This window comes from Labrus mixtus, chromosome 24, assembly GCF_963584025.1.
Source record: "Labrus mixtus chromosome 24, fLabMix1.1, whole genome shotgun sequence".
NCBI classification, from domain to species: domain Eukaryota; kingdom Metazoa; phylum Chordata; class Actinopteri; order Labriformes; family Labridae; genus Labrus; species Labrus mixtus.
In genome coordinates, this window is record NC_083635.1 from 11,541,122 (window position 1) to 11,561,117 (window position 19,996).

The following is a 19,996-nucleotide window of genomic DNA, read 5'->3' on the forward strand; positions in this document are numbered from 1 at the left end:
GAGGAGTTATAAAGAGAGGAGAGGAGGGAAACCGACACACACACACACACACACACACACACACACACACACACACACACACACACACACACACACGCAGCATTTAAAGCTGTAATGACAGGCCAGAGAGTGATAAGAGAGAGTGAGTGGAGAGGCCACTATAGCTGCTCTCTTCTGCCTGCTAACAACTGTAATTATCCAAACTCCACACTCACTACTATTGATCTCTCCCCCTCCTCCTCCCTCCTCCCCGCCCTCACTGCGTGTGTGTGTGTGTGTGTGTGTGTGTGTGTGTGTGTGTGTGAGACGGGGTGTCGGCAGAGTGCGTCCCTCTCAGCAGAAGAGTTGTTCACACCTGCTGTCGGCTGAGCGTGGAGAGCAGGGACGAGGACTCGGACAAATACGTGACAGGAGACAAACACAAATATTGGTGCAGCTCCGACGCTGCACGGTGTGTGTGTGTGTGAAGTGTGTGTGTGTGCGTGTGTGTGTGTGTGTGTGTGTGTGTGTGTGTGTGTGTGTGTGTGTGTGTGCGTCTCCCACACCTGGTTTGGAGAACGTGGCTGCAGCTTTGCAACAACAGTGTTGTCAAATGTGTTAATTTTTTGAGTTTGCTCTTCTTCATCAACGTCCGTACACAAGTAAATAAAAATAAACATGTTGAGGAGAGTTTGGGTGATTTTTTGTATCTCATTGTGGAAAGTTTACATCTTAATGATTTTATGTTTATTTAGGTTTGATATCATATCATCCAGATTCTGCAGATTACGTTTTTACTACCAACACGCCCTGAATCTCCATCACACTCTGACGCCTGACTCATACATTCACACTCACACACCGCCTAAGAAGCAGCAGGAGCAACTTGTGGACATGTGGCTGCAGGAGCTGGGATTGAACCCCCCGACCTTCCACTGAGCCACAGCCTGTTCCTTTGCATTTAACTCGACAACACTTCATGTTTCAGTTGTATTCGATGCCGTTTTGTCTTAAATTTATTTTAGTGATTTGACTCTGCAGCAACCCGTCTCTTGATTTTCCTCCTAGATAAAAATAAATGAAAAAGACAGGGAGGCGTCTGATTGGTTCATCAGATTGGTACCTCGTGGCAGACATTGGTTGAAGTTTTTACAGGATTACAAACGGCTACAGATGACGGATTTCCCTCATTCCTTTTTCAGAGCAGCTGAGTTATTAATCTCTGTCAGGACCTAAAAACAACTTCAACAAACATCTTTAAAAAAGTGGATCTGGAGGAAATCACAAACCCTGCCTTTAATTCAGTTCCAAGCATCAGATTTCAAAGCAATGTGAGGAAGGTTTTTCTTAATAAATGTGGAAGATGACACCCTGTATCAGCGAGTTTAAAGGCGGCGGTTGATTTGGGTTTCTAGCTGCTTTAAGTGTAGAAACTAATCAGCTGAGCCGTAAAGGAAAGGTTAATCGCTGCTGACAGAATCAACTTCAGCAGACGCTCCGATAAGAGCGGGGTCTTTTATTAGCCCTGCGTGTACATACGTTTGGTTGTGTATCCGAGGACGTATAAATACTCCTCACAGAATCAATGTGGGAGACCATCAGATAGCAGCATTCAGGCGGGGGGGGGGGGGGGGGGGGGGGGGGGGGGATTTACACGTCGCGCCGTGGCCTCGACACCCGCACAAAACCCCTCTTTTGTCCCCCTCGTCACCTGTCCCAGATTTATGACGTCCAATTACAAACGCGGATGCTAACAGTACTCCCCATTAGCCTATCAAACGCTTTAATGGTCGTCCCCTCAAAAGGTTTATCTGGCCTTTCAGCAGGGCCGCGACCAATTTACACCCCCCCCCCCCCCCCCCCCCCCACCTAAAGAAGACCCGAACAAAGACCGGGCTTTTTGTTTTCCTGCACCGCTCCCCAAGACAGGTAATTAACAGGGAAGGAGTTTGTGGTTAATTTGGTAGATAATTATCTAAATGAAACTGCCTTTCCTCACACTATCTCTCTCTCTCTCTGACTCGCCCGCGTGCAGACGTTTGACGAGGCCGGTCAGGGTATTGTGCCGCTGCAGAAACAAACCCAGTAATGACACGTTCCTCTTTCTTTCTCCTTTTGTTTTCGGGCTGCTTTGTTTTGCTTTTGTCTTTTGTTTCTCAGTCACAGGAGAAGTAAATGAAGAGGCTAAAGGAGCAGAGGCAGAGAGCGAGATAACGGAGGGAATCAGTTTACTTACAGACTTTACAAAGGAGAACAGAGCCGTTATCACACACACTATAATCTGATGTGCAGAGGCTGTTATTTAGCAGGTAGCTCTGAATAGCAGCGCTGATGTGTTTCGCTGAATCAGGAGATCTGATCACGGAGTAGAAATCTGAGAATGGAGAACAACTCTCAAAGTCTCACAGAACTGATTTTAAACCTGTTATGAAGACGAGGAGTCATCGATTATCAGCTGACGATAATAACATCTCCTCAGGGAGCATCGAGTGTGTACAGCAGTTTGCCAAGACTTTTGACCTTTTTTTTTTACAGTCTGAAAAGCAACTTAAGAAGCGAGAACGGAGTTGAAGTTGAGAGGCTCCAACCTCACAGCCGATTCTTGGGCACCGCGATCTCGCCATGGAAAAAGAGTCTGAGCTTTCCTGAACATTTCCTGCTGCGTTCACACATCAGCTCAGCACGACTTTTTGGGGGGAAGCAGAAAAAGTATGGATGGATAATTTGGCTGTATGAAGCTGGTCTTTGAGTAATGTCTGCAGGCTGAAGAGCGTCCTCTGGTGTGACATAAATTGCTGCAGACGACCAACAGATTCATCTTATCTATTTGCCGACTTCTGAGGTCCGCACGCCGTTGAGCTCCCGGTGGGAAACTTTATGTAACCACGGCAACCACGAGATCTTCCTCAGGCCTGTACTCATCCATGTGTGACTGACCCAGAGGCCGTACCTCCATCTCCTCCGATGTTCACACTCTTTTTATTCTTCAGTTTTAGTCGCCCCGACGCGCTGCCAACTAGTGTTTGTCGGGAGTATCACACACACGACAACGCACAAAGTGTGCAGATTCAACGCAGGCTCGAGGCTGCACATCAGTTCATCGTGGCTGCAGACGGACAGATTTCAATCCAGATTTCTCAAAATCAAACTTCCAGAAAAACTCAGCGAGAGAGAAAATTCGATTTCTTTGCCGGTTTTATTAATTCAATACGTCGTAAAATTTGCATGAGAAAGTGTGATGGAGACCCAGCGAGCTTCTCTGTCCTCACCCATCCCTCTCTCTCTCTCTCGCCCTCTCTCTCTCTTTCTCTCTCTCTCTCTCTCTCGCCCTCTCTCTCTCTTTCTCTCTCTCTGTACTGTATGAAGGAGGGATGATCGCTCGCTGTCACATCTGTTGGCACGTTGCCATCAAGCCCTGACAGGAAAATAACACTCTTCAGGGAAAATAATACACTCGTTCTGCCGACGGCGCTCCCAGACACATGCCTCAGAGAGTGTGTGTGTGTGTGTGTGTGTCGTCTAAAAGCCCTCGTCGCTGCTGTCAACCTGAGTACAAAGGATCACTTTATATGATTAGTATGCATCTCTGAAAAACACACTGAACAAAAAGCCCTGCCCCGCACGCCGCTCCACGCCAATTAATGGATTAAGAAATTATTTTGAGGCGAGGCTTGTTGTGAGACAGCCATGATACGTGGCTGGAGAGGCTTTCCTGTCGGGGGCTTTAAGTCCCACAATGCAACAGCAACATACATACAACCACATGTTTGTCTCAAGGCCTGAAAAAAAACACAAAAAAAAACCATCCGTCTGCTGCAAGCAAAGCAAAAGAAACATCCTCCGAGATTCAAACCTGCAACCTTCCACATCACTTCACCCGCTCAGAGGATAAACGCCACTTTGACACCGCAGTTAACCCGAGGCCCGCCCAGCCCCGGACCCCCTTTAACCCCCGCGCTCATCCAGCTCTCAGCCCCGTGTTAAGAGCTGCGTTTATAGATTTTAAAAAAAGAGATTGAAATCGACTGAAGCTCAAACAATGACAGATGTTTTTCTTTTCCTCTGAGAATAATCTAACTGGGCGAGTCGGCGACCTAACAGCGCTTGACGTCTTTATTTTTACATTTAAAGCTGAAATCAGAAGCCAGCTGTTTTCTGGGAGTGACTTTTTTATTGTAAAGCCGCAAACTTGTTTTCACTGTCAACTAGAAAACGCATCTCGTCATTTCACAAAAAGATCCAAAATAGAAATACTTGACCGACAATAAACTCCAGAAATGAACAAATCCTGCAAACTGAACCTCATTAAGCAACGTGTGACTAACGATGGAGAGAAGTGGTTCAGATAGAAGTGATTGTACCCGACCTAAAAAGCCTCTGCATGTTTCTAATAAGCTCCACGAGCAGAAACGTGCTCAAACTAGGATCAATATTGGAGATGCTCTTTGAAAAATGGAGAGAGGTTAGAACACAGAAAGGTTTACAGACCCATGCAGAGCTGGATAAACACTGAAGCTTCAGAGTCCACCACATGGTGACCTGTGTGAGCATGGACTCTAGAGAGGAGGGGGGAGGGAGACAGCTCTCTAATGTTTAGAATTTAGACTGCAGTACCCATTTTAACCACTAGGTGTCAGAGTGACATACTGCTCCTTTAAATGTTCCTTCATTTTCTCTTTTTGCACAACAATCTGTCTGGAAACAAACCAACAAATACACAAATAATCAATAAGACTTTTTCCTCTCTGCCTGAGAGCGTCAAACACTCGCCCGTCCACGCCGCCTGTCATCCTCACGCCGCTCACTGAGCTGCTTCCTCTCAGGAAACCACTAAAAGGGGGTTAAAGGACGAGTGTGTGTATTGGTGCTTTACATAAACGCTCTCGAGCTGCGTCTATATTTGTCTCTGCTTCAGAGGTAGAGATCTTCACTGAGCTCTTTGAGCGCTGCAGGCCCTCGCTCAGCGGCGTGTTTGTCAGCTCCCACATTGGCTGCGTGGAGAATGAATGCAGGGCGCCGGATATCCATCACGTTAATGCGCTTTGATGGCAGCCTGGCACTTTGAGGCAATTCAGTCCACGAGGAGAATCTGCCATCCCACCGGTCCACGCTCAGCCGCTCGCCTGCACGTTCCACTTGTGTGTGCAGCTCTGAGTTTCTAAAGTGTCTCTGCAGGAAACCTCTTTGTTTGCTCTCAGCTCTTTAAAGGAAATATGATGCACACTTACAGATCAGATTCTAACCTGCGCTCGCATGTTGACACAACGTTTATCTGAAAATCCACAAACGAGCAGCTGACATGCAACAGGTACAGACGGAGAGCAAACCATCAGCCTGTAATGTTCCCCTCACTGTGCACTGATCCAGCTCAGTCTGTAGGGACCTGGGTTGGGAACTGGAGTGTTGCCGGGTCAAGTCTTGTAGCTGGAGGGGTGCCAGTTCACTTCTGGAGCAAGGTGCCAAACCAACCCAGGAGTGCTCGCTGTGTGCAGCCCCCCTCACCCTGACATCTCATATCCACAGGATCCTGTTTGTGCATGTTCAACAACACAGCGTAAAACTGAATTTCCCCCCGCGGGATTAATAAATATATCTTCTTCTTCTTCTTCTTGTCTCCCTGTGGAACTTTTCTTAAACACACAAAATGTCAGAAATGTTTATAAAAGGATTCAGAAAGGAAAAAATATCACTTAAAGTCAGACTGTGTTTGTGCTGTCGTTTGTTATTCTGCATAAAACAGGCTGATGGTTTGCTCTCCGTCTGTACCTGTTGCATGTCAGCTGCTTGTTTGTGGATTTTCAGTTCCAACATGCGAGCGCAGGTTAGAATCTGATCTGTAAGCGTGCATCATAAGAGCTGAGAGTCCAAACAAAGAGGTTTCCTGCAGAGACACTTTAGTGCCTCAGACTTTTTTTCTTCACTATGAACTTTTTTTTGCAATCAGGACAGTCATCTATTTATCATCTGTTCGACTTCTGTCCTCTGTTCTTGAAGAGCGCCTGATTCTAAACCTGTGTTCAGTTGCTTAATATCACATTTTATCAAACACCCTCTCTGATTAAACATCACTAACTTCAAATCCTTCATCACTTTTCTTCATTCTCAAACTGACTGAAGTTCTTGTGCTCATCTTTTCTTTTTTTTTTGTTGTTGTTGTGCATTCCTCATGTCAAAGAAATCCAGACACAACATCATCATCTCTGTCTGCTCCCCTCACTACCTCACACAGTAAAGTATCGGTCTGTATTCTTTATGTTCTCAAGACCTCTTCATGCTCTCTGTCACAAACGCTCCTCGGACAGAAATCAGGAAACGGTCTGTTGGGTATTTCTGAACCCTCAGTCTGGAATCTGAACGACTTGAAACTCGAGCGGTCCTTAATTTATAATCAATCTAAAACTGAAAGACAGGATGTGGACGCTTTAGGCTCGACTCTCAGATTTGGCTCTTAGATGGTTTATTGAGTGTTTGTGCTTCGTCTCCCCTCTGTCTGTAACTTTGTGTTTGTGTTAAATAAAGGTTGAGTAAATAAATAAATCTCCTCGATGTGTTTCCCTCAACAAACTCTTCAGGAGACTTCAGCTGTTTCTGCACAGCTGCAACAGTTACCGAGGCCTGTGGAGGTTTCAACAAGCACTCTAAAAGGTGGACGTAGAGCTCCATCTAGTGGACACAGTCTTTACTGCAGGCTGTGCACACACGTGTGTCTATGTGATGAACTACAGAGAGAGAAACCACAGCCTGAAAAATACTGAATTAAAATCTGAAGAGTTTCTTAAATTAAAACAGGTTGAATTAAAAAAATCATCTGCATCAAACATCTTTCTCCTCCATGTTTTTTTAATTTAAAGATCCATTTAACTGAACTGAGCTTCAGGTTTAATACGTTTAATTAAGTCATGTGACACACATGTTGTAAAATTAATGAGTGATGGTGTAATCTCAATATTTGAATTTATTTAACCAGCAGCATCAAAGAAAATATTGATCCAGATAATCGTTATTATGAAATCTGCCCTGATCGAGCAGCTCTAAAATACTGTAAAACATTTAAATACCTGAATAATATGACTGAATGTGTTTGTGAGATAAATGTTAATGCATCAATAATATGAATAATAAATAAATAAATAAATAAATAAATGTCTCATTCTGGGGTCGTTAGAAAACTGCAGATAAACTTTTGTGTCTGATTTTCTGTTTGGAGACTTTTTCACAGTTTGTTAGACTCTGCCGCCATCTAGCGGTCAGATCAGGAATTACAACATCATTCAGTTTCAACACAATCTGATCCAATTATTTATTTATTTAAATGTAGGACTGAATGTACCCCCTCTGGATATTTGAGAAGATGGACGGACAGACGGACAGACACACACACACACACACACACACACACACACACACACACACACACACACACACACACACACACACACACACACACACACACACACACACACACACAGACAGAGAGTTCCCTGCGCTTTGTGCACAACTTATTATTCTAGTCTTCCTTGTTCATTTCAAAGGACTACATACTTTGTCCACAGGGGGGCGCCAAATCCACACAAACTGAGAGCTCCTAACAGCTGCTTTAAATTCAATATTTGGTGAAATATTTTACCGGGACAAAGTTTGTAATTTCTGTGGAACATCTAAAGTAATTAATCTGCTGTGTCAGCGTCACAAACTCATATTTATTAAAGCACGTCTTTACATCTTCATGGTCTGGATACATAGACAGCACTCACTCTCCTCGCTGTGCCAAACGTCACACACATCCCTGCTGTTAAAACCAAAGTTTGTCACTGAAGGACAAATCATCGTCTGAGTGAAGAAAGAGAGGAGGAAGAGGAGTAAGCGGTCGATATCAGCATATCCAGTGACTATCAGTATCGGCTTTTTACCACAGACATGCGCCGATATTTCTAGATTTATTCCCCAGTCTAAAAGCATTTCATTTGAGTTTCTTTGTCTCACTCTCTTTCACCAGCAGGGGGCGCTAAATGGATTACAACAAGCATCATCACTCTCCAGAGTGTCGAGCGGTGATGCACACACATGAGTGACCATCTCGTCTTCGTTTTAAATCTTTTCCACAAGTGTTTGATGACTGCTGTGAGGGATCATCATCACAATAGTCCTAGCCCTTCATCAGAAATCAGTTTTTTACATCATGGAGATATCAGCACAGGTGAACAAACCGCTCCGTCAACAAATCCTCTTAAAGAAACTTCAACATCACAAATCTGCAACTTCTGACTCAACCCCTCTCTGCAGCTCTGCTAAATAAGTACAAACGTAAAGCTAAAGGAGAAACTGATCAAATCCAAAGTATAAACTAGGAGTAAAATGTAGACTTACATCCTACTGGATCAATCCAGATCCAGCTGTGTGTAAATATCCACAAAGTTGGGTCCAGATGTTGCAGAGTCTTATTTTATAATCCAACAGCTGAGGAAGGTTTTTGTTTCCATAACGAAGGAGGAGATGAAGTTTGCAGCTCCAGGAGTCACAAGACAACCTCTTCAGAGATGGAAAAATAAACTTCATATTTCATGAAGTCGATTATCTGAAAACTACTCCTCGGGTTGAAGCAAATATCCATCATCACCTGCAGTCTGTGGGTTTTATTCTACTTCATGCAGAAACACATCCAAGTTGTTGAACTCTCTATTTGCTTAAAGTGCTCAACACTGATCGTAGATTACTCCGCATGAGGAAGAGAATGACGTGTAAGCTCAAGTCAAACATTCACATCTTCCTCTGTGAGTGCTTTCTTTAAAATTTCATGAACATCTAAAAAAAAAAAGCAGAAATTGCACGAGGACAAAAAGCAACATGAGATCTGTTGATAACTCTATTTAATCCTCGAGCTTCATGAGATCCTGAATATTGCTCCTCTGAGTGAAGCAACTCTGCATGGTTTCATAATTTTCTCTTTTATTCTCTCTCGTGGAAAAAACTCCCAAGTTGTTGCACTCTCTCTCTTTGCCTTGAGTGCCGAACGACGCATGCAAACTACTTCAAATATGAAGGTTAACGAGGTGCAAAGTCTGATTTTTGCAAAGGGCGACTTTGAAGAAAACTTTTGCAGAAATGCAGCTCTGATCCTCCTCTGTGAGCTCTTCTTGATTTTGTGGGGGAAAAAAACCTCCAAAAGCATTCATTGCATGATGAAGAATCAGCAAAAGGAGATTCTTCAGTTCGTCCATTCAATCCAGAATGTTTAGAGAAAAAAGCAGAAATCATTTCTTTGGAGGGATAAGTTTGGAGTGTGAGATCCCGACGCTGAAGAGCAGAAGTGATCCGTGCACACCTGTAAGGCTCGAGTCATTAAAGTTTAACTTCTGCAAAAAAAGGAAACAAAAAGATTTCTGAGGAATAAAAAGTGGAGACGGAGAGTCGGAGAAGTGAAGGATGGAGCATCCTGCTGTCTCTGAGCCAGCAGGATGAATGAAAAGCTTTCCTCTCTGCCTCCTTTTATACTCTTCTCTCCGCCTGCGTCCTCGCTTTGGCTTTTACCCCGACTTCACCGAGTGTGCGTGTGTGTGAGTGTGTGTGTGTGTGTGTGTGTGTGTGTGTGTGTGTGTGTGTGTGTGTGTGTGTGTGTGCAGAGAGAGAGAGAGAGCCCTTTCAGAGCAGCAGGAATATATTATAACCCAAACAAAAGGAGCCGGCTTATTGTTTATGAATTACTAGCCTTCCAAAGCCAACAAAGGCCCCTATTTTCATAGAAAACCCTATTTTCATTTGAGCTCCGTTTGATTAGCAGAGCAGAGACAATGAAAAGGCCCCTCCGGTCGCAGCGTCCCAAAGGGATTCATTCCTGCGTCTCTCGCTCTTTCAACGCCACTGAAAAGCTTTCTTTATTGCTTTCTTTTCAGGGCCGACGTCAAACGGGCTTTTAGGAGTAAACCAATGACGGAGAAAAATTATTGCTGGGTACAATAAGAGGGCCGAGCGAGCGAGCGAGCGAAAGGAGAGAGAAGAGAGGAGTCCTGTGTCGTCTTTGTCATCTTTTCTTTTCGCTTTTTTTCTTCCTCGCACTGGAGAGGAAAATTGCAGAGGCTGGAAATTAATGGCGAGGCTTTGAAGGCAGAGAGAGAGAGAGAGAAAGAAGAGGGAGACACAATGCAACAATACGAGTCAAATCTAAATGATCAGCAGCTATTGAACGCAGCACGGAGGCTGAGAGCTTCTGTACAGAAACGACACTCAGACACCTGTTGGTGCTCGGCCAAAAACAATGAACCCCACAGACTCACTGTCATTTCACCGACAATGGACCTGTCGATAGAGAGAGAGTGTGTGTGTACATGAGTGTGTGTGTGTGTGTGTGTGTGATTAACCATCGGTTCACTACAGTTCAAACCTCAGCTCCAACGTCTGATCTCTACTCCTGCTACATTTCATAAAGTGTCTTTGATGGTTAGAAAAATGGATTTAAACACGTTTTTTATTCGCCTGAATCATACGAGTGAATGTATATTAAAATGGACAATGTGTCTCTATCTCCTTCTACTGTTCAAAAGTGAAGCCAAAAATACTCTCACATATTGCTTGAGTGATGTCATTTGCAGCGCTGGGGGCCTCAGGATGTTGCTCTCACATGCAAAGATCACTGAGCCCTCGTTTATTAAGTTTGGATATTTTGTTGTTTTTTTGGTCGTTTACATTCAGACTCGACGGGTTTAATCGCTCGTCCAATGGATGGATGAGGTCTGAAAACGATCTTTCTCACATGAAGAGGTTTCTGCACACTTTGGCTGCAGAAGACGCTCTTTCATCTTTTTTTCTTTTGCCTCCTTTATTTTTTCTTTTTTGTGTCCCGGCTGGATGAATATTCAGCTCGAGACAAAAGGTGAACCGATCAATTATTCCTCTCGCAGGGCGCTGCTGCTGCTGTTGTGAAAAGCGTTGACATTTGAGCCTTCCAGACGACATCTGCAAATTTATAAGCCGTCCATTGTGTGAGGCAGGCCGGCCTGGTATCAAAGGCCGTAAAAAGGCCTTGTCAATTTAGTCAGGACGACTCCACAAAGACGCCTTTCTCTTCTGTTGTTGTGAGAATAAAGCTCCTCGCTGGTTACCTGCCAAAACCTGTCGGCAATGCAGCCACGTGATGCTATTGATTGCATCGATAACAGAAGCGTCAAACTGTCAGCGATGCATTGTGGGACGTCGTGAACGCACCAGATTCAGCAGAGGAGAATTCTTCATGGAGGGTTTTGAGGAGGGCTGACACCAGAGCAGAATGTGATCTTTGATATGATTTTTTTTTTTTTTAATCAAATATATATATATATTTATGGCTATTAATGCATGATGGATTATTTCTCTCCACTTTCTTTCTCTCAGGGTAAAAAAACAAAAACATTCAGCACAACAAACCTTTCAAATGGACTAAAAGAGACACTACAGACATCTTAAAACTCAAAGCACCTCTTAGAAATCTCAATGCATGACTGTTACATTTGACCAACAGCACGACAAAACAATTTATAAACGCAAAAAGTGATAGAAATGTGACAGCAAAACCAATACATGAGGAGTCAAATATCACTCACAGCATGATAAAAACATCATGAACCGCACACAGGAACCGGAAGTAGTTGAGCAGGTAGAAGCCACGACGGGAGATTTAAGAGAAAGACAGAAAACTAAAGGAAAAAAGATAATTTATGACTCACTTCTGTTTTTCTTTCCTTTGTCACCAAAAAGTTCCCAACTGTCCATCCTGTAGGTCCCGCTGTGTTTTCCTTGACGCTGCACTGTCCCGTTAATCAGGAGAAAACTGTTACACCTGGTGTACATGACAGGGTGCAGTACCATCACCGGCCGGAGCAGTAAAGGGGGGCGCTGTTTCGCTCATTTTGAAGAGTATTCACTGAGCGTGTAGCTCAAGTGTTTTAATTTAATGTTCAGCATTTTATAAATATAAAAACTGCACAAACAGGTAAATTTCAAGAATAGAGAAATAATTTCATGCATTTAAAGTGAAATAAAGTTGATTTTTTTTAACTTTACATAATTAAATGCTGTTCTGAACTGTAACAGGCTAAAATTAAGTTTCATAAATTTAAAAGAATCTTAACTTTTTTTAACCCATGTCTGTATCTCCCACGTCGGTGAGGGCAAATCATTAGAAATAAGTAATTAGGAAGACTTATTTTTCATTATGCCCTTAAAGAAAGAAGTCAAAATATCAGATATAAAGTCAAAATGTTGAGAATAAACTTGACAACATTACAGGAAGCGATGTCATCATACCTACCCTTTCTGTCTTTCTCGATTTTTTTCCTAACATCTCGACTTCATTCCCGACATCTCGCCTCTAATTTCAACATCTCGTTAATTGTTTCTCAACATGTTTGTTTGTTGTTTGATTTCAATCAAGTGACGAGACTGAAGCGTTGGATTTATTAAAGTTTATTCAGACAAACAGGTGAAATAAATAAACAGAGGATGATTCTTCATATCTCCTGTAATCGACACACAACACATCATCAGTTAAATACGTTAGTAAGACTTCATCAGTGACTCTGGTTTCACTTTCTGGTGAAAGAACTTGAGCTGAATAAATCATCAGAAGAAGAAGAAGTTTCATCTTCTGCGATCGATCGGGTCCAGTAGAAAAAAAAGTCTCAAATGAAAACCAGCTGTTCAGAATACAAACACAATCACAGATATAAAAATAAGGAATCATTTTACACTTAGTTGCATATTGAAGTTGTAAAAATCATAATAAAAAACAATATTTTACGGCGCTGCATTGCTTGGATTTCGGTCTTTAAATAGAAAAAGACACATTTAAATAATCGGCCTCTGAACTAAAAGAAAAGAAACTGTGATGCTCTCTGAGAGACGTCTCACTCTGCGAGAATAAAAAATGCTAAAAGAGGATTTAAAGGTTTTTTATATTTAAGACATCCACAGAGAGGAAATAAAAACATTCAGGAATGAAAGATAAACACACAAAAAGGAGAAGTGATTGGTTTGTCAGCAGTCCATAGAAGGCGTACAAAAAGCAGCATGACAGGAAGTGATGTCATTGCGCCTACCAGCTGATTTGACGTCACAGCTTCACGGTCTGTTGGATGGCAGCTGTTCTCTCTCTTGATCCGGTTTGGTTCAAGTGAAAACGTTTTATTGGCAGCTCGTGTCCAAAGTATGAACGTCATTTGGCCCATTTGCAAGTCAGGAATTAGTCTCGTCCGAACGTCTCAGAGGTTAGTCTCGTCCAAGGGTTAGTCTCGTCCTAACGTCTCAGAGGTTAGTCTCGTCCTAACGTCTCAGAGGTTAGTCTCCTCCGAACGTCTCAGAGGTTAGTCTCGTCCGAACGTCTCAGAGGTTAGTCTCCTCCGAACGTCTCAGAGGTTAGTCTCGTCCAAGGGTTAGTCTCGTCCTAACGTCTCAGAGGTTAGTCTCGTCCTAACGTCTCAGAGGTTAGTCTCGTCCTAACGTCTCAGAGGTTAGTCTCGTCCAAGGGTTAGTCTCGTCCTAACGTCTCAGAGGTTAGTCTCGTCCTAACGTCTCAGAGGTTAGTCTCGTCCTAACATCTCAGAGGTTAGTCTCGTCCAAACGTCTCAGAGGTTAGTCTCGTCTCAGAGGTTAGTCTCGTCCAAACGTCTCAGAGGTTAGTCTCGTCCAAACGTCTCAGAGGTTAGTCTCGTCCAAGGGTTAGTCTCGTCCAAACGTCTCAGAGGTTAGTCTCGTCCTAACGTCTCAGAGGTTAGTCTCGTCCAAACGTCTCAGAGGTTAGTCTCGTCCAAACGTCTCAGAGGTTAGTCTCGTCCAAGGGTTAGTCTCCTCCGAACGTCTCAGAGGTTAGTCTCGTCCTAACGTCTCAGAGGTTAGTCTCGTCCTAACGTCTCAGAGGTTAGTCTCGTCCGAACGTCTCAGAGGTTAGTCTCGTCTCAGAGGTTAGTCTCGTCCTAACGTCTCAGAGGTTAGTCTCGTCCGAACGTCTCAGAGGTTAGTCTCGTCCAAGGGTTAGTCTCGTCCTAACGTCTCAGAGGTTAGTCTCGCCCAAGGGTTAGTCTCGTCCGAACGTCTCAGAGGTTAGTCTCGTCCAAACGTCTCAGAGGTTAGTCTCGTCCAAACGTCTCAGAGGTTAGTCTCGTCCAAGGGTTAGTCTCGTCCGAACGTCTCAGAGGTTAGTCTCGTCCAAACGTCTCAGAGGTTAGTCTCGTCCAAGGGTTAGTCTCGTCCGAACGTCTCAGAGGTTAGTCTCGTCCGAACGTCTCAGAGGTTAGTCTCGTCTGAACGTCTCAGAGGTTAGTCTCGTCTCAGAGGTTAGTCTCGTCCGAACGTCTCAGAGGTTAGTCTCGTCCGAACGTCTCAGAGGTTAGTCTCGTCCAAACGTCTCAGAGGTTAGTCTCGTCCAAGGGTTAGTCTCGTCCTAACGTCTCAGAGGTTAGTCTCGCCCGAACGTCTCAGAGGTTAGTCTCGTCCGAACGTCTCAGAGGTTAGTCTCGTCCGAACGTCTCAGAGGTTAGTCTCGTCCAAGGGTTAGTCTCGTCCTAACGTCTCAGAGGTTAGTCTCGCCCGAACGTCTCAGAGGTTAGTCTCCTCCGAACGTCTCAGAGGTTAGTCTCGCCCGAACGTCTCAGAGGTTAGTCTCCTCCGAACGTCTCAGAGGTTAGTCTCGTCCTAACGTCTCAGAGGTTAGTCTCGTCCTAACATCTCAGAGGTTAGTCTCGTCCAAACGTCTCAGAGGTTAGTCTCGTCTCAGAGGTTAGTCTCGTCCAAACGTCTCAGAGGTTAGTCTCGTCCAAACGTCTCAGAGGTTAGTCTCGTCCAAGGGTTAGTCTCGTCCAAACGTCTCAGAGGTTAGTCTCGTCCTAACGTCTCAGAGGTTAGTCTCGTCCAAACGTCTCAGAGGTTAGTCTCGTCCAAACGTCTCAGAGGTTAGTCTCGTCCAAGGGTTAGTCTCCTCCGAACGTCTCAGAGGTTAGTCTCGTCCTAACGTCTCAGAGGTTAGTCTCGTCCTAACGTCTCAGAGGTTAGTCTCGTCCGAACGTCTCAGAGGTTAGTCTCGTCTCAGAGGTTAGTCTCGTCCTAACGTCTCAGAGGTTAGTCTCGTCCGAACGTCTCAGAGGTTAGTCTCGTCCAAGGGTTAGTCTCGTCCTAACGTCTCAGAGGTTAGTCTCGCCCAAGGGTTAGTCTCGTCCGAACGTCTCAGAGGTTAGTCTCGTCCAAACGTCTCAGAGGTTAGTCTCGTCCAAACGTCTCAGAGGTTAGTCTCGTCCAAGGGTTAGTCTCGTCCGAACGTCTCAGAGGTTAGTCTCGTCCAAACGTCTCAGAGGTTAGTCTCGTCCGAACGTCTCAGAGGTTAGTCTCGTCCGAACGTCTCAGAGGTTAGTCTCGTCTCAGAGGTTAGTCTCGTCCAAACGTCTCAGAGGTTAGTCTCGTCCGAACGTCTCAGAGGTTAGTCTCGTCCAAACGTCTCAGAGGTTAGTCTCGTCCAAGGGTTAGTCTCGTCCTAACGTCTCAGAGGTTAGTCTCGCCCGAACGTCTCAGAGGTTAGTCTCGTCCGAACGTCTCAGAGGTTAGTCTCGTCCGAACGTCTCAGAGGTTAGTCTCGTCCAAGGGTTAGTCTCGTCCTAACGTCTCAGAGGTTAGTCTCGCCCGAACGTCTCAGAGGTTAGTCTCCTCCGAACGTCTCAGAGGTTAGTCTCGCCCGAACGTCTCAGAGGTTAGTCTCCTCCGAACGTCTCAGAGGTTAGTCTCGTCCGAACGTCTCAGAGGTTAGTCTCGTCCAAACGTCTCAGAGGTTAGTCTCGTCCGAACGTCTCAGAGGTTAGTCTCGTCTCAGAGGTTAGTCTCGTCTCAGAGGTTAGTCTCGTCCTAACGTCTCAGAGGTTAGTCTCGTCCGAACGTCTCAGAGGTTAGTCTCGTCCGAACGTCTCAGAGGTTAGTCTCGTCCGAACGTCTCAGAGGTTAGTCTCGTCCTAACGTCTCAGAGGTTAGTCTCGTCCGAACGTCTCAGAGGTTAGTCTCGTCCTAACGTCTCAGAGGTTAGTCTCGTCCGAACGTCTCAGAGGTTAGTCTCGTCTCAGAGGTTAGTCTCGTCCTAACGTCTCAGAGGTTAGTCTCGTCCTAACGTCTCAGAGGTTAGTCTCGTCCTAACGTCTCAGAGGTTAGTCTCGTCCGAATGTCTCAGAGGTTAGTCTCGTCCGAACGTCTCAGAGGTTAGTCTCGTCCTAACGTCTCAGAGGTTAGTCTCGTCCCAGGTGGGGTCGTTCATGCTCTTCAGAACTCTCCGGATGATTCTCTCCAGCTCCTTCCTCGCTCGCTGCTCCTCCTCCAGCGTCCTCTTCATCCTCTTGTTGTCCTGGAGACAAAGAAAGACAGAAAGGGGGAGGGGCAGATTACACCAGACCATTCTTTGTTTGAACATAAATTAAATAAACACTCGTGAAAACCTGAACGTTTCTAGAAAAGATCAGGACACCCTGCCCCAGACATTTTCCTGAGGGAGGGAGGGAGGGTCTTATGAGGCGAGGCATGGCGTCGAGAGGTTTTAAAAAAGCAGATGTGGAAATTGGCAGCAAGTGTTTACAGAACGATAAGGTGGAGCTGATGAAGAGGGAAAAGCTGGAAAATGGACTTGAGCTCGAGAGACGACCACGGCCGCCCCCTGAGAGACTGACCTGTTTGAGCTCCTGGACTTCATCTTTCAGGCAGTACACGGTGTCCACCAGACCCCTGCAGAAACACAACACCTCTCATTTACTGAATCTCCTGTTTTGTCTGCAGGGTTTCAGTTTAAATATGGCGAGTCATTTTTGGTTTCGTGATGTCCGTCCGTCCGTCCTCACCTCTCCTCCACCACGGTTTGTCCGTTGCTCTTTGTCTCCTCCACGATGATCTTCTCCTCCTCCGGGAACAACATGTGGACGTTCTGCCTGCTGGAGCCTGACCCGACAGAGACAACAGTAAAGGTGATTAACCCTTCACACTACACACACACACACACACACACACACAGGAAGGTCGGACACTGATTGGATCCCTTTACAGCAGCACAGGATGAACTGACATTCTAAATACTAACACAAACACAGCAGCTAAAGGGTTCGGGATGTACGCCAGCTGTTTGTAACGTCCATATCTTACGAGAAAACGAGGCCGTCCTGTAACTAGTGGCCGTCCAGATACTGTCATAATCGGAGTCCTCTGATTGGTCAGAACACGGCGGGTTACCAGGGTTACCCGTGACAGTGAGGCTGGTGTCAGCGAGCACGTGGTTGTGCATGAGGTCAGTCCCTTGCCAGGCTGGACCGTAGAGTGAATGCACGGGGGTCGGGGGTTAAATCAAAAGTAACGTTTGTGGGTGGAGGACGGGAGGAGAAGAAACCATGTTGATAAAAAAAAATAAAGGTTTGACCCAAAAAACAACCGAGAATGAAATGAAAACGAGGTGTGAGGGATGAATTATGGGAAAGAAAAGTAAAAGTTGAGGAATAAAAGAAGTGTTGGTGTAAGGAAGGTTAATGAAAAACAAAAGAGAGAAGAGAGAGAAAACGTCATTAGAGCCGACAGCAGAGAACAAACAGTGGTTAGCATTAAGACAGTTAGTGCTGTGTTAGTATGTATCTGATGTGTGTGTGTGTGTGTGTGTGTGTACTCACTGGAGTTGAGAGTCTGGCGTGTCTTGGCGCTCGTGCAGTACGCTTCGATCACTTTCAGAATCTGAGCGTCTTCCTCCAGAGCGGCCGTACCTGAGACAGAGAGACGGAGCAGGAAGAGAGACAGTAATGTTTAAAACACCTGATATTCACTACCACAAATACAGACTCAGAAAAACACACACACACACTTACACAAATACACACACATAAAAACACATACACAAAGACACACAACCTTTTTTATTTTTTGTTTCCTTTCTGTATAACTATCACAACTTATTTATGAATTTATTTTCCTCTTACCATCAAATTTAATCTTTTTTTTATTACTATTATTATTATCTTTAGCCACCATTTCATTATGACCTATTTATTGATTTATTTCCTCTCCCCCCTTATATTCATATCATATTTATCATCATAAATTCTCATCACAGCCACTCTCATTTTTCATGCATTTCTTTTTATTTTATTTCTTTTCTCTTTCCCTCTTTCTGTTTCTCTTGTCTGTTTGCCTTGTTTTATTCGTCTCCCCTGTCTCCTACATACTTTTGTTCTTGTCATATCCCTCACTTGTCTTGTATTGTTCTGCATCACCTAATAAAAAAAAAAAAAGTAATGTTTAAAACATTACAACATTACTCCGACTGGCAGACATATTGGAAAGTCATTTACATTGCAACCTTGAAGAACAGTTTCAGCCAGCCAAGACTAAAAAATATAGATATCTTCATAAAATTCCTTCACTGAGTTTGTGGTGCATTTTCTGTATTTTCTGTTTTGTATATTCACTTTTTCTGACTGAGAAATCCTCCTCTGAAGGTTTCCTCTCTGGTTTCCTCTTTGGGAGAAGCTTCTTCATGTTCTTTGGACTTTTACTCAGATCCTAAAAACACACAGAGACATTTAGACAACAGCTTTAATTCTGATGTCGCAGAACAAGTCTTTAGATATGTTTTTGTGTGTCCTGGAGGTAACATTAAAAAGAATCAGAATGGTTATGATGGTATGTTGGTGTGCAGCACCTCCTTCTGGCAGAGCGCAGCAGAGGGCCGGAGAGGAGGCGCAGGGCGGAGGCAGCTCAGGCTCCAGGGTTTGGGCGTGCTCGGAGGCTCCAGGGGCCCCCACGTCGGACTGCTGCTGCTGGTGTGTGTGGTGCCGAGTGAAGATGGATGTGGGAGTGTGTGGTAGTTGTTTCCTGAGCCGCTGCCTCCTCGAGACTCTGAGTGTCTGGACGGAGTGACGGGTTGAGAGGGCAGCTACGAGGAGCAGAAGGAGAGGAAGTGAGCGGGGGGGGGGGGCCGCAGAGAAAACAGGATCATGAGTCATAGTTTAGAGATCCTGCAGACTCACTGTGTGACACACAGACTGAGGCTTGTGCGTGTGTGTGTGCACAGCCGGAGTGTGTGTGTGTTTTGTGAGGAGGTCCAGCCAGTCCTGCAGGTCGTGCTGATTGTTACAAGCAACCTGCATCCGCTCGCACTGACCACCTGCACCTGCATACAAAATGAAGACATAGAAGAGCAGGCTTCAACAATGAGCTGAGAGCGAGCGAGCGAGAGAGAGAGAGAGAGAGAGAGAGAGAGAGCTGACCTGATATCTCAAAAGCGTTCTTTAGGTTATCTCCGTCTTCTATTCTGGATATCAGTATTCCTGACAGCGGTATCCTCCCCTGCGGAGACAGAAAACATTTGCTGATGCGGGCGTCTTGAACAGAGGTTTCAGGTCTGCTGCTCCTGCAGGATGATCTTTAAATCTTTTAAAAGTAGTTTGAAGGTGTTGGAGGGAGATCTTGTTAAATGTGCTGCAGCCTGAGATCACGTTCTTCTCTTCTCCTGGTTAAAAACACTTTAAATAAATACATAAATAACGTGCACATTTGCAGATCTGGACGCTTTCTATAAAGATGGTATGAGGGTGTAAGTGAAGCATGCCCAATCAGAGATCATCACATGGGGTCGACGTACCTGATAGATGAATCCGCTCATCCTCAGACTGGCAGAGAGCATGAGCAGAGTGTGAGGAAACAGGACGAGGTATCGCTCGTTTGACTCCTGAAAAACAAAACGGAATGAGTTCTATGAAACCTGACTGATGGACGGATGTGTGGTTTAGATATGTGGGAGGTTCTGCTGAGTACCTGACAGTTCTGCGTGTGGACGGTGGTCTGGGACATGTGGAGGACGGGGCCCAGGGCTCTGATGTCGTCGCCCTCCCAGTTTCTGATTGGCTCGGTTAAAATCTGCAACTCAAGGTCCTTCTTCTTCCTCACATCCTGACACTGAGCCTGAACACACACACACACACACACACACATATATGATTATATAAGTAAGATACAGAAACAGGTTTTCAAATCCTGCGAGCATGATCGA

At 44.9% G+C, this 19,996-nt stretch overlaps 1 protein-coding gene across 2 annotated transcripts in view; it reads right to left on the reverse strand.

Annotated features, from left to right (window-relative positions):
• Positions 1-16,125: 16,125 nt before the first annotated feature.
• arhgef7b (Rho guanine nucleotide exchange factor (GEF) 7b) overlaps positions 16,126-19,996 on the reverse strand; it is an 18,966-nt gene continuing 15,095 nt past the window's right edge. Inside the window, exons 12-22 of one of the 2 annotated variants that reach the window (XM_061032716.1) lie at positions 19,762-19,908; positions 19,589-19,675; positions 19,215-19,293; positions 18,975-19,117; positions 18,647-18,880; positions 18,414-18,507; positions 17,622-17,711; positions 17,107-17,265; positions 16,809-16,905; positions 16,641-16,695; positions 16,126-16,321 (exon numbers count right to left, since the gene is read on the reverse strand). In XM_061032716.1, the coding sequence (XP_060888699.1) occupies positions 16,199-16,321; positions 16,641-16,695; positions 16,809-16,905; positions 17,107-17,265; positions 17,622-17,711; positions 18,414-18,507; positions 18,647-18,880; positions 18,975-19,117; positions 19,215-19,293; positions 19,589-19,675; positions 19,762-19,908 (1,308 nt within the window). In that variant the 3' untranslated portion in view covers positions 16,126-16,198. The remainder of the gene's footprint in view (positions 16,322-16,640; positions 16,696-16,808; positions 16,906-17,106; positions 17,266-17,621; positions 17,712-18,413; positions 18,508-18,646; positions 18,881-18,974; positions 19,118-19,214; positions 19,294-19,588; positions 19,676-19,761; positions 19,909-19,996) is intronic. The other variant, XM_061032718.1, reaches the window with a different exon arrangement.